This window comes from Manacus candei, unplaced genomic scaffold, assembly GCF_025592945.1.
Source record: "Manacus candei isolate 608988 ecotype Guabito, Panama unplaced genomic scaffold, ASM2559294v1 h1tg000003l, whole genome shotgun sequence".
NCBI classification, from domain to species: domain Eukaryota; kingdom Metazoa; phylum Chordata; class Aves; order Passeriformes; family Pipridae; genus Manacus; species Manacus candei.
In genome coordinates, this window is record NW_026138051.1 from 20,124,190 (window position 1) to 20,140,069 (window position 15,880).

At 46.5% G+C, this 15,880-nt stretch overlaps 1 protein-coding gene across 2 annotated transcripts in view; it reads right to left on the reverse strand.

Moving 5' to 3' along the window:
* Positions 1–15,880, reverse strand: part of LOC127472289 (vascular endothelial growth factor receptor kdr-like) — a 131,397-nt gene that overhangs the window by 45,078 nt on the left and 70,439 nt on the right. For both annotated transcript variants that reach the window (XM_051790311.1, XM_051790301.1), the window contains exons 10-12: positions 12,904–13,054; positions 10,832–10,934; positions 2,295–2,403 (exon numbers count right to left, since the gene is read on the reverse strand). In XM_051790311.1, the coding sequence (XP_051646271.1) occupies positions 2,295–2,403; positions 10,832–10,934; positions 12,904–13,054 (363 nt within the window). The remainder of the gene's footprint in view (positions 1–2,294; positions 2,404–10,831; positions 10,935–12,903; positions 13,055–15,880) is intronic.

Consider the following 15,880-nt stretch of genomic DNA (forward strand, 5'->3'; position numbering starts at 1 on the left):
ACACATTAATTGTGGGGTGCCACAACTTGCAGCTGCTTTGCAAAGAACTGGGAGGTGCTAAAAACATTTGCAAACCTTGTCCTAAAGGCCCAAGTGCTGCTCATGCACCCCCAGGCTCTAACCCAGCCCTCAGCTCAGCTCTGAGCTTCAATGTGCCCCAAAGGAACCAGCCCAGCAATCCTAAAGGGACTCCTTGGAGCCTTGTGCTTTTGGACTTGCTCTGCTTGGAACCTCCCAAGCCATCCCTGGGTGCTCCCCCAGCACTGAGACTGGAGGCAAGCCCTGGGGAGAGGAACCTGTAGCCCCCTCCCAGTGCCTCCAGGAGATGACCCAGCTTTTCCCCATGCTGAAGCAGACCTGCAGCAGCTCTCCCAGCAGTCTGGCCACGCTGGAATGATGCCCATGACTCAGCAGAGGACCCCCATGTGAACAAACCCAGCAGCAGGTCACTCTGCTGCTATTTTACTGCAGCAACATGACCTACTTTAGCATCAGGATGGCCACATTTAGAAAGTTTGCATTCCTTTCTCATCCATAAACACCACTATTTTTAAACACAGCACTTTCTAAAAGCCAGTCACGCTCGTCCAGCATCTGCCTCTTCCCCAGAATGGCACAGACTCACAGCAAAATATCTGCCCTGCCAAGCCCCACTCACCTCCTGGTCTGCTTTGCTGGAAACATTTCCACCACAAACACTGTCAGTAATTTTGCCCAATGATTCATTTCCTTCATAATTAAAACTTCATGATTAAAACATTTTTGTCTCAAAACATTGCTACATTGATCTTAAAATAAAAAAAAATCTGAAATATTAGCTCACTGTGGGTGGAAAAAACCCCTCCTACATAACTTTATTATTAAAATAAAACATAATTGTGAAAGGTGCATGGGGTGATCCAACCCTTCGGATCTGACCTTGTGCTCATTGCTTATTTAGTTGCTGCAGCTTTGGTTTTAGTCACCAAGTGTTGCAGCTTGGGAACACCTGGCTGTGGGTAACGCTCCCCAGCATAATAGCTGGAATTCAGAGCAGACACCAGTCTACAAGAGGACTCAACACTTGGAAGTAGCGAAGTACTTCCAAGCTGGTCTTCAACCTGCCTTGGACAGCTTGAGGACCTCTTACATCTGAGCTGGATCTCCCAAAAGTGCACGTTGAAGGGCTTTTTCTAAGTCAGTAAGAGTCAGAGCTTTGAAGAATACATTTTGGAGGGTGAAACCCTCTCCTGTCTCCACTGGGGTAGCACAAGGAAGCTTTAATGGAGGTGAAATCTTTCCCCTGTATGGCACCACCTTCATTACTCTTGGATGGCATTTTTCCTGTTTGCACTTCCGTGTGACAATGGTGTTGATGTCTAGTGAGCCCTTTTTTGGTTAGAATGACTTGAAATGTCATTAATTGCTTTAGAGCAATGGAGTCAAACAACACAGGAGGCAAGAGAGGCAGAGGAGTGCAGGGCCCTGCCCGTGGCGAGCTTTGCCCTCACAAATTGCTTCATGGGGAAGGAACCAAGTAGTGCGAACCAGACATTTACTTTCCAGGACACTTCTGCACTCTTTGTTCTAAAAATTGTTATTTTGATGCAAATTCTACCAGCCAACATCCACTCATCCAGAAAGTGAGCACAGAAATGTTTCAGTTTGTTCTGGGTAAGCACTTGAGCAAAGCTGTCCCTGGACTCTCCTCTCTTTTTAAACTCCCATCTCTCCTAAAAACATTATGTAGGTCTTGATCTCACTACTAAAGAATTCCTGTGTTGAAAGGTTAAGCAGATATTTGTTTGCATTTGTGTTCTTTGGAAAACTAGCGTGTCCACCTCCTCCCTGCAGGAAGGGCACTGGAGAGGCTGATTGCCCAGGCAGGGATCCAGTGTCACAACGATACCAGCCCTGCACTGGGTTGGACACTGGCCTCGCTCACCTTTGCTGTGTCTGCTGACTTAACTGGAGACCAACCAAGTTAGGGAGAGGCTTCAGGCCTTTGGAAGGCTCCAAAGGCTCAGCTTTGCTGGAGGTTTAGTGAGGACAGAGCTCGAATGTCACGAGTGTTGCTCTCAGACACAGGGTCTGAGACTCAGGGCTGCAGCTGCAGCTGGGAAGGGCAAAAGGAGCATCGGGGCTGATGCTGGACACATCTGAGCTGTGCAGGACCCAGCCCTGAACAGCCTGGGAGTGTTCCAAAAACATCACAGGCAGGGATTCCCAAGAGTTTGAAGGAGCACTGAGCAGCCTTGTAAACCTTGGAGGTGGATGAGCCCATCAGTATGTGCTGTGTGTGTGCTGTGCTTTACCTGACACGTAGAGCTCAATGTTCCTCTCCTCTACGCCGACCTTGTTGGAAGCCACGCAGGAATAGATCCCTGAGGCACTGCTGTTCTCTACAGTGAGGGTGCTCACAATCTGCCAAGCAAAGAGAAGGCAAAAAAAGGCTCTGAGTGTGGGGAAGGCCTGGCAGAGGAGTGTTATGGTACAGAAAACTGCTAATACAGTTGTTTCTAGTAACGGGTGAAGGTCACGGACACACAAGTGCTTCTACTAGGTTTTTGCTCTCTCATCATCTCACATCACCTCAGCCCAGCTAACTTGCTTCCCTCCTCAATCCTAAACTTCTTTTTTTCCCTGTCTCATCAATGAAAAGCAGGGTTCTCCTTTGAGACAAGGCCAAGGTCCTTTTGTGACAACATCAGCAAAAAGCTGAAGTGAAGGACCTGGAGGATTCATCCAAATGCAGTCCCACATCCTTCTGTTCTCTTTTCTGCTTCTCAGTTATGGGTTACATGGGTGACAAACATCCACATTTGCATGGGAAGCAGGTACTTCATATGCATGTGGGGTAAGGAATATTGCAGGATTTTGCTTTGCTTCACTGCAACCCCAGAGAAGGGAGAGAAGGATGTGGCCCCTTTGGTCCCCAGCTCACTCTTACAACTTGTGTTTGGAAGCACCTTGATTCCATGATCCTTCCTCAGAGCTGTGCCAGGAGTTGTGCAGGAAGGAAGGAAGATCTGGAGAAGCTGCTGGTGACGCTTGGCAAATGCAGAAAGGGAGGATCATGAATGATAAGGAAGGAACACTTGTCCTGAGCTTCACCACAGAGAAAAAGGAAGTGTTTCTGTTACTCACGGGGCTGAACTCAAACACATCCTTAGGAATTTGTGTTCCTTAAACATCCCAAGTCTCTGCTTCTTTGTAGGGTCCCCTTAATGAGGAGCAGCCCTGTGGCACTGCCCTGTCCCTGTCCCTGCAGCACCACAGGCTCATACAGGACTATCCATAGATCGTGGCTTTAATTATTCCTTGTGTTCTGTTGGGTTGGTAGTGAGAAATCAGGGGTTGACCCACCAAGACACAGATGTTCTTGCAAGATGATTCTGCTTCCCCTGCAGCCATTCACCTGAGGAAGTCTGAGCCTTCACATTTGGAACAAATATTGCTTTCTTTGCCATCTCTTCTAAGGCCTTTGAGAATCAAAACTTATAACACCCTCTGGCCCTTTGTCCTTATCTCCAGAGAGCGCTTTGAAGTGCACAAAAGCATCTCTGGACTTTCTTTTTAATATCCTAAACTAAACTCACACAAGACATTCCTTTACCCCTCATAAAGCTGCATCATGAATGTGTCTATAGCTGTGTGGATTGTATTTTCAGAGCTATTTAAGGTTTGCTGAGCTCTGGCACTTTAAATCCTGTAGGGAAATGAGTTTCAAAGGGTTTGATCCCATGTGCATTTTACATTCTAATGGGGAACATTTTCAGCAGAATAACGGGTAAGTTGAAAAGTCTCTGCTTTTCATGGACACAGAAATCAACCAAGAATAGGGACAAATCAAGTTTAGGGGTGAAAACAGGAGCCCAGTAAACCCAGCTCCCTCTGGTGTCCACCAAAGAAAGAGCTGTGCAGTGCTGGTGATTTATGATGTGCGAATAGCTGTAACTTGGATATAAAATCATCCAGAGAAGCGCCTGCTCCTCCTCCTGTTGCTGTTCCTGTAGCCCTGGGCCTGATGCCATGGGCTGTTAACAAGCACATGTTCAGAGCTCTACCCTGACTTTGAGCAGCAGACACTGCCTGTGGAATTACTGCTGAATCAGGACCAAGATCTCTCTTCTCATGATTGCTGGATCTGAGAATTTTAGGTCTGGGAATAGCAAAAGCCAATATAAATGTACGTGCTGAGGATGGAAGGGGATAAATTTGGACAGCTCTTTAACAGTAATTAGCCTCTCTAAGTGACAGCTCTAGATGGGAAGTGGAGGATAATACTGTAGAGCCAGTCAAAAGCATAAAATATCCATTTTGGAATATGTCCAAAGTGTTAGGGGTGACACTGTGGCTCTTCTAAACACTGATGCAATGCCTCAAGCTGTGGCCCAGAGGTAAATGCTCATGAACACACACACAGATGCTGATGTCTCCAACTCCATAACTCAGGAGAAGTCTGGCAGGGTAGCGGGAAAAAAAAAGAGCAAATAGCTATACTGAGACCTCATCAGAGCTAATCTCAGTTGTGTCTAGATATGAAGGTGAAAAAGATGGTGGGAAACAGTCTGGGGACAAATTCTTGGGAAAAAAACTACTCAGTAAAAGTAAGAAAGAATTTTCTTGTTTGTTTGCTCAAATCACTGTTATGGACTTGGACAGCAGTTTGTTACACACCTGATCTACAGAGACAAGGCACTTTACTGACTTGTCTTATAACCAGCACCTCCCAGAGTCCTCCAAAATGTGACTTTTGAACCAGCAGCATCCAGAAGAGATCCATAGGTGATTTCAGAGCTGGAAATTCAGGATTTTGAGTGATTTTCTTGAAATAAGAATTATTACAAGAATTAATTACAATTATTATAGAATTATCCTGAGATCATTATGTATCAACTTTTTACTCTAGCTGTGTGCTCTTGGGCCAATCCCTGAGACTGGGAGTCCAATTATCTTTCCAGCATCTGAAGGGAAGTTCTCAGTTGCCAAACTAACCTAATCCTGGTTTGGTCCTTAACAGAGTGGTGCTTTGGAACACTAACAGACTAAACCAAAGGGCATCCAAAACCCTTCCCTCTATAAGACCACATAGTTTTGTCTTTTACCAAAAGCAACCTGAAAAGCACTTCTAAGCCAGCAGTGGTATCTGCTTTTTGAAGTACCCATAGATCAGGAGACCCCTTTGAAGTGAACCAAGGAGATGCCAGAGTAACCTCTATTAACCTAGATGTTAAACCTCACAGGGTTCACAGTGCTGATGATTTGGCAGTTGAAAATTGAAATTTGTGTGCATTTGGTCACAGTGGCAGGTTGGGAAAAGGATTTTGTTCTTCTAAATGCCATCCCTAATGAAAAAGTGGTTTGAACTTGAGCACCCAAACATAGGGATCTTTTCCCATTATTAACAGTGAGAATTGCTGGCACAGACTCCTCTCTGCAGTGGCACAGCCCCAACATTTGGGGACCTTTTGCATGGAGTGGAAAAAATTCTGAGGGGATAATCCTTTCAGTGTGCTCAGTCCATGCACCTGGTGAAGTATTTTCTGTTCCTGGAATCAGAGCCAGGACAGAAAAGTCTGAGACATGGAGCAAGTCCAGAGGAGGCCACAGAGCTGCTCCAAGGGCTGGAGCCCCTCTGCTCTGGAGCCAGGCTGGGAGAGCTGGGGATGCTCACCTGGAGAAGAGAAGGCTCCAGGGAGACCTGAGAGCCCCTTCCAGGGCCTAAAGGGGCTCCAGGAGAACTGGAGAGGGACTGGGGACAAGGGATGAAGGGACAGGACGAGGGGGAATGGCTTCCCAGTGCCAGAGGGCAGGGATAGATGGGATACTGGGAAGGAATTCCTGGCTGTGAGCGTGGTGAGGCCCTGGCACAGGTTGCCCAGAGAAACTGTGGCTGCCCCATCCCTGGAAGTGTCCAAGGCCAGGTTGGAGCAACCTGGGCTAGTGGAAGGTGTCCCTGCCCATGGCAGGGGGTGGCACTGGATGGGCTTTAAGGTCCTTCCAACCCAAAACCTCCTGTGATCCTGTGATTCGCAGGGCTCACACCACAGCTGCTTCCCTTGCCTTCTGCTCAGAGCCCTCAGTCCCAGACAGAGTCCAGCTCCTGCCGAACCTCAGTAATGATGCTGAGGGGAAACTCACAACTGCCTTGAAACTCTGTATCCCTGCAGTGAAAATTCATGAACTATTTACAGCCTGGAAATCTGCATTCTCTAGTTTACCTTCTGCTCCCTGTCCTGGCCAAGAGCAGTTCAGGCTCAATGACACATCAAACCCCTGCCAGTGAGCTCCAGCCGCGAGTGGAGCACAAACCATGGGACTGTTCCATCCTCGGCTCCTGTGCAGACAGCGCTGGGACCAATGGTAATTAATAACAAATTATTGGCATGGCATGTCTAGACATCTTCCTAGTGGGAACTGGATGAGATCCTGGGAGTTCCCTGCATACCAAACACCACACATCCTGCCTGTGACTGGATTTGCAAGTAAAGGGCTCCATTTCCTATGATTTAAACTAAAGGCCACCCAATACTGCGACCCCAAAGAGACCACTATTAGCTAATAAATGATTACTATGAAAGAATAGACTAAGTTTAAAACTCAATAAGAAAAGAAATAAAATGACTGAGCTCTGAAGAACAGCTATGATAAGTAAATAGACATTGCTGCTGGGAAAACTCCTAATGGAATAGTTCAATAAAGTCCATACGTCCTGCACTGTAATGTTCCCGAGCTGATAAAAAGAAATTATTTTAGAAGCAGCCAAATAACATTCCACAGCCATGTACCCTGAGTGTTTTAAGACATCTTGTAGTAAGGACAGAGCAACCAGACCTTTTCTTAAGCTGGAGCCAGCATGCATTAACATATCTAGTTGTTCCTTGCTTTCTCTTTCCTTTGGCTAATCCCTCCCTCCAGCAGCTTTAGTTAACAGTTCTTTCTCTTTCACTTCGTTAGCTCTGCGTGGGTGAGGATGAGGAGTGGAAAACGTGGGTGGAAAATTTCTCAGCTGTCTGACTCTGGCAGAGCTGGGCTGGAGGTGTGAGAGGGAGATGGAATTACAGGAACTTTAGCAGAGACCCCGCAAAGAAAATAGTCAACTAACTCCTAATCCATCTACTTGAATGGCACAGAATAACACTTGTTTTCATAGCCTGACAATTCTGATCCATGATGTTGGTTCATTCATTCAAAACATGCTAAAGGCTGGACTGAGAATGAGTGGTAAGAGAAGCCTGTGAGTCAGCTGAGAACTTCCAGGTTTGCTCCTGTCTCAGGCAGTGGGTGTTTCCCTGTGAAAGCAGAGCAAGCCTCTTCACAGAATGCAGCAGGAAAGGTGCTGGACTGGGCTGGAACTGGGGGGAAACTGGAGGTTTGAGGTGCCTCTGGAGGAACTGGTATTCACCTCTAGTACGGACACACTGATTGCCCTCTGGCCCTGGGATGGGTGGATAGGTCCTGGCCAGTCCTGAGCAGTGACCACTCCCTGCTTCTTCCTCACAACCTGTGACTTCAGGAAGGAATTTAGGAGGGCAGGGAAGACACAGGGCCATTTCTGACCCGCCTGCTGCTCGCCAGGCTCTCACAAGACCTGCCAAGGACAGTGTGGTGCAGTCCATGTTCTGTGCTTGGGTAGTGCCTGAAATATCTGGGTTGGTCTCCCAGAGAGTGGTGACTGCTCACCTTCCCTGCCAGGGCCTGGTGGACAGGGCTGATGGAGCTCACTGACGTGGGCACCCACACAGGGGGACGGGTTTAAACCTCCCGGCTGAGCTGCACCCACACTTTGCACCAAACGCACCCCACTGCTCTAATGCAGTCTTTCTGTTCCTCCAGGAGGTCTAAACCTGGCATTTTTGGGTCAGTTTTCATGAGTGGTTGTGAATTCCACCAGCAGAAACACCCCCGTGGCCAGGCCACTCTCTCGTATCTACAGGAATGGGAGAAGAGTGATGAAAAGAACCCCCCAATGCAGACTGAATTATGGATGAGTCTTGCTATTCTCCTCTGCTGGTCCTGTTCTCCCAAGCTCAGGCCAGTGTGTTATTTTGCTAACAGAAGAGCAAATAAAATAGCAACCTAACTCCTTGTGACATGAAGAGGAAACTCAGACCATGCCTGCAATCACGGGTGTTTCACCTGGTGTGAAAAAGCAGGATTCAGAGGGAGATACATGAGGCTTTAAATCACAAAGTGAAAAATTTAGTATTGACTCAAAACCACTGGGAAAATGACTCGAACACAGTGCAAGTGCCTCAACCACTATTTGACCAAAACTTCAGTGAAGTACATCATAACCATAACCACATGCTTTTCCTTAGGGATGAGTCTCAGCCTTTAGAAGGCAGGAAGGAGGTGAAATTCACTTCTCTCTCTATGGAATAATAGTGGAATCATCATTATGATGATGACAAGACAGTTCAATTTTACACGCTACTCCTGTCAAGAGTTGTCTAAAGATCTTCATGTGATCAAAGAGCACATCAAACACCAGGGGTTTGCTGGAAAAATCTGTGCTTGCTGCCCTGCCAGCTTGCTTTGAGAAAGCTTCTGGATCTGGTAATTCCAGGGCAGTTGTTCCTATGCTTTTAATGCATGTTTTCATGCCAAACCAGCAAGTATTGCTGCAGCTCTTGGAGGGTGAACTCTGGGAATGCTGAGGAATCCTTGAGAGCAGGTGAATTCCAGCTTCTGCTCCAAAATCCAGTGTTCACTGACAGGCTCAAATCCCCCAGGAAAATCACCAAGCTCAGCTAATCCCAGCTTCATAACACAGTCCATGAAAGCCCTGCTCAGTCACACTCCAACATCTTCATTATTTCATCTGCCCCGTCAATGCTGATGAATTACCAAGTGCTGAAACCTGAGGTTCATATATCTAGTTATATTAATTCATAACCTAATTGTATTAATTTGCATAAATCTTAATCAGGACATAAAAATCATTAGGAAACACCTCAGACTGTGTTTTTAGCCAGTGGATCAGCAGGAGATGAAAATAATGAATATATTATAAAATGTAAAATTACGTAGCTTGTAACTTTAATACTGAAATATGTAGAAGCTTAAGTTAAAGGGTTGTAGGCTGAGCTACAACCCTTACAGAACATGTCTAAAAATGAATTCTTCAGGACGTCTGGGGTGTGCAGAAAGAGCAGAGATGCTGTGCAAGGAGAAACCTCAGGGCTGTTGGTGGCACTCAGAGTGCCCCAAGCTCCTGGGGACAAGGAAACCTTTGAGGACTCTGTGAGGACCTTGTATGGACGTTCCCTCATGTTCCTCACTTCCACACAGCAGGACAATTCAGTAACCAAGAGATATTTTGAGTCACAGCAACTGTGAAACCTCTTTTCTGTGGGGACTAATATAACTTGAAGACTAATCATCAGACACAAACTAAGCTCTGGGACACCAGATCATACATTTTGACAGACTGTATATATATGTGTGCGGAAGGAGACAGTAGCCAGGAGAGCCAGAAAGCTCTTGTCAGTCCATGCAGCAACCAGGAAGTCTTAGAAAAGGGTAAAACTTTGTAGGTACCTGTTGCTGACCTCCATTTTTATAAGTAATTAGTACTTTGTAGGGAGTTGCTTTCACCTAAGATCTAAAATTCTTAAAGAATACATTAAAACTAGAGCTTAAGGGGCACTATGCCATCTAAATAAATCTAACTTATAAATATCTTCCAACAATGGAAAAACTTGGGAATGAAAGGCGAACACTGATTTTCTCCTTCCCAGTCCAGCCACCATGTTTTCAGAGCTCTGTTTCAGATTATGTTTAGAACTGGAAAGTCTCCATGAGAAAGAGCAGATGGCTAAAGCACTGATCCTGCCAGACGCTGATTTAGTCTGGACTTAATCCAGAAGAGCACTTTAGCTTTGGGCTTAACTTTGGGAATGGGAGTAACTGAAGAATTATCCTCTGCTTAAAGATGCACCAGGATATGAACTGCAGCATCCAGCCCCTTGCAGGATTAGACCATCTGGACCATCCACCTCAAAACCTGTACCTGCAAACCCACTCCTGAAGCCACAGAGCTCTGTAAGTCCAACAGGTGAACCAACTCTCCAAGCCAGAGCACAGCAGAGCCAGGAGGCTGTGAAGCCACAGTGGAACAGCTCCAACAGCTTCCCAAGGGTCAGCATGGACAAGTCTAAACATCACTCAGCACCACCACAGGTAGCCAGGAGGCACTGAACAGGTAACTCCTGGCTGGGATCTCTGCAGTTCACACAGGAAGAGTGATCCCAGTGCTGGTGGAAGGGGGAGCAGGCAGGGAAGGGTAGAAGGAAGGCCTTCCCACCTTCATGGAGTCAGTAACGTGGTTGGCAGCCCAGATGGGTAAAGAAACATGGACAACTCCAGCTGAAACAGGCAGGGCCTGCAGGCACCTGTACACCCCAAAATGAGGCCAGTTCCCTCTGGCACTGCAGGCCTCTCACATCACACCACTGCTCAGCCTGCTGCTGAGAGGAGGCAAAGCTGGGCAGGACAAAGTGCTCTTCAAGTGTCTTCATGAAGTCAGGGTCACTTCACAGGACCCCTCGCACTGAACCACTCTTACACATCTTGAGTCTGAGGAGACACAGAGTCTTTTGACCCAAAACTCTTTGGAGAGTTTTAAACAGGGTGAGTGACATAGTTCACAGAATTCTGGTGTTCATAAGCAGTGAAATGATCCCAGAGCTGGGGAATTCAAAGCATTCTAACAACCCACAGCAGCCTGGGAACCACGGGACAGAGCTCCAGGACAGAGCTCCGTGTGAGCATGGAGCCCTTGGAGCAGCCCCTGGATCCCATGGCATCCCATGACATCATGGCTCAGACTCCACCCCACACGTACCTTTGGTTTATCCCCCTGCATGGGCATGTTCTCAATGCTTCTGATCTTGTTGCCTATGACCATGTTCTCCTGAACCACCACTCTTGGCCCCTCGGGTTTGCACCTGGAGGGAGAGAAGCAGAGATGGTGTTCAAGAACCAGACATACCACAGATAACCAGGGAGGTGTGTTGAAAAGAATGTCAGTCTTAGACAACAGTCTTCGGTCTTAAAAACTCCTAAAAGCTGTGGCTGCTGGAGTCTGTTTCTCTTTGTGAAACTACTGTATCCCTTCATTACAGCATTCCAAAACTATTTACAAAGCACCTTGACAGAGGTAGACAAAGATCAGTATATGACCAAAAAGGAACCCCCCAAACTTTCCGAAGGTTAAAAATGGAAAATACTGGATAACTAATTAAATCATGTGAGTTTAATCTGGCTAATATGAGTTATATTTCCAAATTCAAAATGCCAGTCACTCAGAACTGCGGGGAGGTGATTGTTGCTGAGTCTGTCTGCTCAGCTTTCCAACAGGAAGTGTGGGCTGAGGGAGTAGAGTGGATAAATACTGGGATAATGACAGCAGAAGGCTCCTTTAATGTTGCCCATTCCCCAGCATACGGCTGCCAGTTATCAATCTTCATTTTGGAATATGAGCAAAGAGCAGTGTATTGAACATCATGCGGAAAGGCACATCTGCACCATCCAAGGCAAAAGGCTTTTCTGTCTTCCTTGACTTGGAATAACAGGGACACAGGTTTTCTCATGCTTAGCAGTTCAAAGGCTCTGAGCCCACTGTAGGGTTATGGGACGTAAAATGAATCTGGACATCTGTAAGTGCTGATGCTGCAGGAAATGAATCCACAAGTCAGCCCTGCCTTGGTCAAATCCACACAAGAGACTCGGGTAACTCCCTGGGTCAAGGGAGGGTTTATAGCTCTCAAAAGAGCCTAATTAGATGTCTTGAGTGACTTCCTGCAAGGCACAATCCTGTCGTGAGGATGAAGGGAAAAAACCCAGAGGAAGTAAATCACATCACAGCTCTAAGGAACAATGATGGTGTTTTGGGATTCAAAGTGCACTGGTGAGGCAGAGGAGGGGGAAGAGAAAGAGAGAGAGAGGGGAAGTGAGACAACAGAAGGAAGTGGGGTCTGTGTCATTTCCCACAGGAATCCTCCTTCAGCTTCTGCTGGTGAAAGATAAGGCTGCCCCAGGGGCCAGGAGAGGTAGAGCCACTCTGCAATTGTATTTAAATTGATAAGATCAGAGAGGCAGAGCTGGAACAAGGGTTATATGAGGTCCTTTGCCACCAGGTCAGTTTGAGTCTGGCTCAGTTCGGCACTCATGACCAATTCTCTCCCTACACAGAAAGGCCTGGAAAAGATCTCGGGTCATCCCTGTGGCCTTCCTAAGGAATGCAGAACCTGTTTCCATGTGGTGTTTCCATTCTGCTCTGGTTGAACGCCCTGAAGCAACAGCCCCTGTTGCTGCCCTGCAGTGCCAACAGCCTGACCTAAGCCAGCAGATCTCGGCTCTTTATTCCCATGGGAGCAGTGTAACTCCCTGACTGAGGTACCGGGATACAGCCCTGGAGGAGGGACACAAGGTCACTCTCTAGACCCAGCCTGAGACTGGATCACTCAACATCACTGCGACTGCTGCAGCAGAAAACCTGGGAAAGGAATTTCTCCGTGATTTTTCCCTGTCTCGTGGCTTTCTCATAGCACTTGGAACAGCAATGGATCAGTGAGAACATAAGGAACTATCCAGCACTTTTCTCTCTTGCTTTCTAGACCTGCCTTATTTTTTTTATGGATGGAAAACCTGCTTTCAGCCCTCTCATTGCAGGGAAGAGTTGAAGTGGTCACTTTAAACTTACTTCACACAATTCAGATAATATACAAGGTGCTTGTAAGTCAAGAAGAACTCACACAACCAGACATGAGCTGGGCTCCTAACCCTGGAGATCTTCAGGTGGGGAATCACTGCTTGGGATTTTAACCAACCAAAATAGGATGTGGTGGAAAGAAAAGGTGACTTGGAACTACCAAACTCTTCTGGAACATGTTCATCCTTTGGAATGTCACTTACATTGTGTCTGTGAGGCTGCAGGGCTGCCACTTCCACTCGATCTTGGGCTCAGGATTCCCACTTGCAGTGCACTGGATCTTGTGTTTGCTTCCTAATTCCACCCGCATGATCTTATCAAAATCAGTTTCCTTTTCAAAGATTTTGGGTCTCTCTAGAGGAAAAAAAAAACCAACACACCACAAAAAAAGCAAATGAGCAAATTTACATCCATGGTCACGATCCTGGTCCTGTTCCCATAAAAGGTTTTGAAACTTTTTGCTGGGAGAAGTGGTGATTTAGTGAGGCTCCTGATGTCCTGGGGGAATTCCCAGTAGCACTAGGAGCATTCATCTGCAGAAACACGGGTGTTATTCGTGCTATTTCAGAACTGCAGTGCTACCACATTCATCCTAATCACCCTCAAATGTTGTTGTGGACCTGCTGTATTCTGGAAAATTTACACCATGAAACACCTACAGGGACTGCAGGATCAGGCTGTGAGTCCATGTACTGTGGGCAAAAGAGCATTGGAGTCATGAGGTCACCTCCTGAGAGGAACCTTATCAAGCAGCTGCTGCTCTGCAGTGTTGTTACCATTGTGCAGGTCCTCAGGGGTTGGGAAAAAAAGTCTTTTTGATCTGAAATCTTTGCCTGCCTTTTCTGTTTATTTGTAACGTGCTCTGGATGAAGGGGAGAAGAAAGCAAGGAAGAAGTGGTGTGGAGAAAACACTGGTAGAGTAATGCCAAAGAATTCTCACCAACAGCAAACCCATTAAAAATGTCATGGCATTATTCACATCTGGACGGGTTGCAAGATCACACCCTTGGACTGGAAATCTCTCAAGAACAGACTTTTGTGTGACACTTTCAGGGCTGCTTGTTGCCAGCAGGAAAGAAAGGCTTTGTCCCATCTCCTTCCAGCTCCCACGGGAACACACGAAAAGGAGAAATAACCCTGAAAAATCCCCAAAGTGAACTGAACTCTTCCTAACCTTGGAGAGGGTGGGTTGGAGTTTGGGGTGAAAGCACAGGCTCTTCCCTTGTGCAGACAGCTCTGCCCATCCCTCACCATATCTCTTTGTCTGCTTCTCATAACAGGAAATCAAACAGATTTATTGGTCGGGGTCCTCCTTGGGACATCCCTGTGTAGCCAAGTGTGGCTGCTCTGCACCGAGGCCTTTTGACAACTTGGGAAGTGAATGTAGATTAGATTTCTATTTTTTGGGTTAACTTATTTTTTCTGCTGTCAAGGAGACACAAGATATGTAAATATGAGCTACTGCCCACCTCATCAATCTTGAGCCCTTCCCCTCTTTTTTTAATAGCTTTTTTTCCTTTCTACCCCTTTACTCTTCCGAGAGGACTAACCAGGCTGATCCCATGTCTTGGGGGGATCCTCGCTTTCCATTTCTCATGGTCAGACTCTGAAAGATCTTCTGACCTAATCACTGCCTGAAAACACATCAGCATTTCCTTCTCCACCACATGGAAGGAGTATTGACTGGAGTTGGGTCAGCCATATCCTGTGCTGTAATAAAACATTATCTGTTTAAAGAACCTTCATTAGGTCCTGATTAACCTTTCCCCTCAGAAACCCAAATGACAGCCCTTGTTTGGTGTGGCTCTTGTGTTCTCTTCTGCTTTTTTGATCCCCTTTGGTTGGGTCTCGTTTCCCCCGCACATGATGTGTTATGAGGCTCCAAACCTCCCCTCCTCACTCCTTTGTCCCTTCAGGGAGAAGGATTGTCTCTCTGGGAAGGAGAAGATGGAGACGGGAGCAGACAGGGGAGAACTTGAGCCCGAGGTGAAGGTCTCTCAAGCTCTCCTCCCCCTCTGTAACACCCACAGAGCGTTTCCTGTACCGCATTGCTCTGGGTCACACAGCCTTCTGCTGACCAAGTGCTTGGAGATTCTTGAGCAATTCTCAGGACAACGCTGAAATTCCTTGTAACTGGCATCTCATTTCCCATCATAAAATTATTTCTGATCATAAAAATAATTCTGTAAAGCTCCCCAGAGAGAGAAGTACATTTTTCATTATCTCGGGCATTTTTAATTTTCAGTCTCAAATCCTGTGTTTGGCATTTCTGGACTGCACTCAAAAGCATGATTTTCACTTGGAGAAAGAGACTCTGAGTTCAGTGTGAAAGGTTACTCAAGTGTTATGTTTTTGGCTGTAAGAACAAAGGTTTACACACTTAAGGAGGGAGACTGTTTGTGTGGGTTTGTATGTGTGGAAGAGCCTGGGGGCATGAGGGTTGATCACAGTCTTTTAATATCAGGAGATTTTTCTAGATTCATGGTTGACTGTTATTTAAATTGTCCTTCTGAAAAAGAAATATTAATTTTAACTTAATCCAATTCTAACAAGAACATACAGGAGTGACAAATGAATTCTTCACTCCACAATTACTTTACTGCACGGCACTATAAAAATTACTTGAGACCTGAGTCAAAATGATTCATCAATTGAAATAATCATTATTTATGAGGTTTAAGCAGTTATTTTCTTAAAATTTGAGGGGTTGGCTAAAAACGCCTCCCCATGTGTTCTTTGTAAGACAGTTAGTGCGGGGCCCTAGATAATCATGGGCATGACACCCAGAGACTGAGGCAGTTTCCACGTGTCTCCCTTTCCCTTGCAGGCTGTGATGGAGGCGGGTGTCACTCTGCAAGGGACTCTGAACTGCAGCTGAACACAGTGAGGATGAGGCTCTTCCACAATCCTGAACGTGCCTCCTCTGGGCCTGGGGGGTGTTGGCCCTGCTGGTTTGAGGTGGGGAACGTGGGGGGGTCGGCTGGGGGATATTTCTTGGGATGAAAACTTCCCAAACTTTGCTCACTGCCATGGCCATTTTAATTCTTACTGTGCCTCCCTTGAAGCTTTTCCATTCCCTTTGCTCAATGCTGACCCAAATCCTATTTACAGGAGTTGCCTCCCTCAGTGATGGAACACATTAACTGGCCTCTGTGGTGGGACTGCCCTTTTAGACTGACT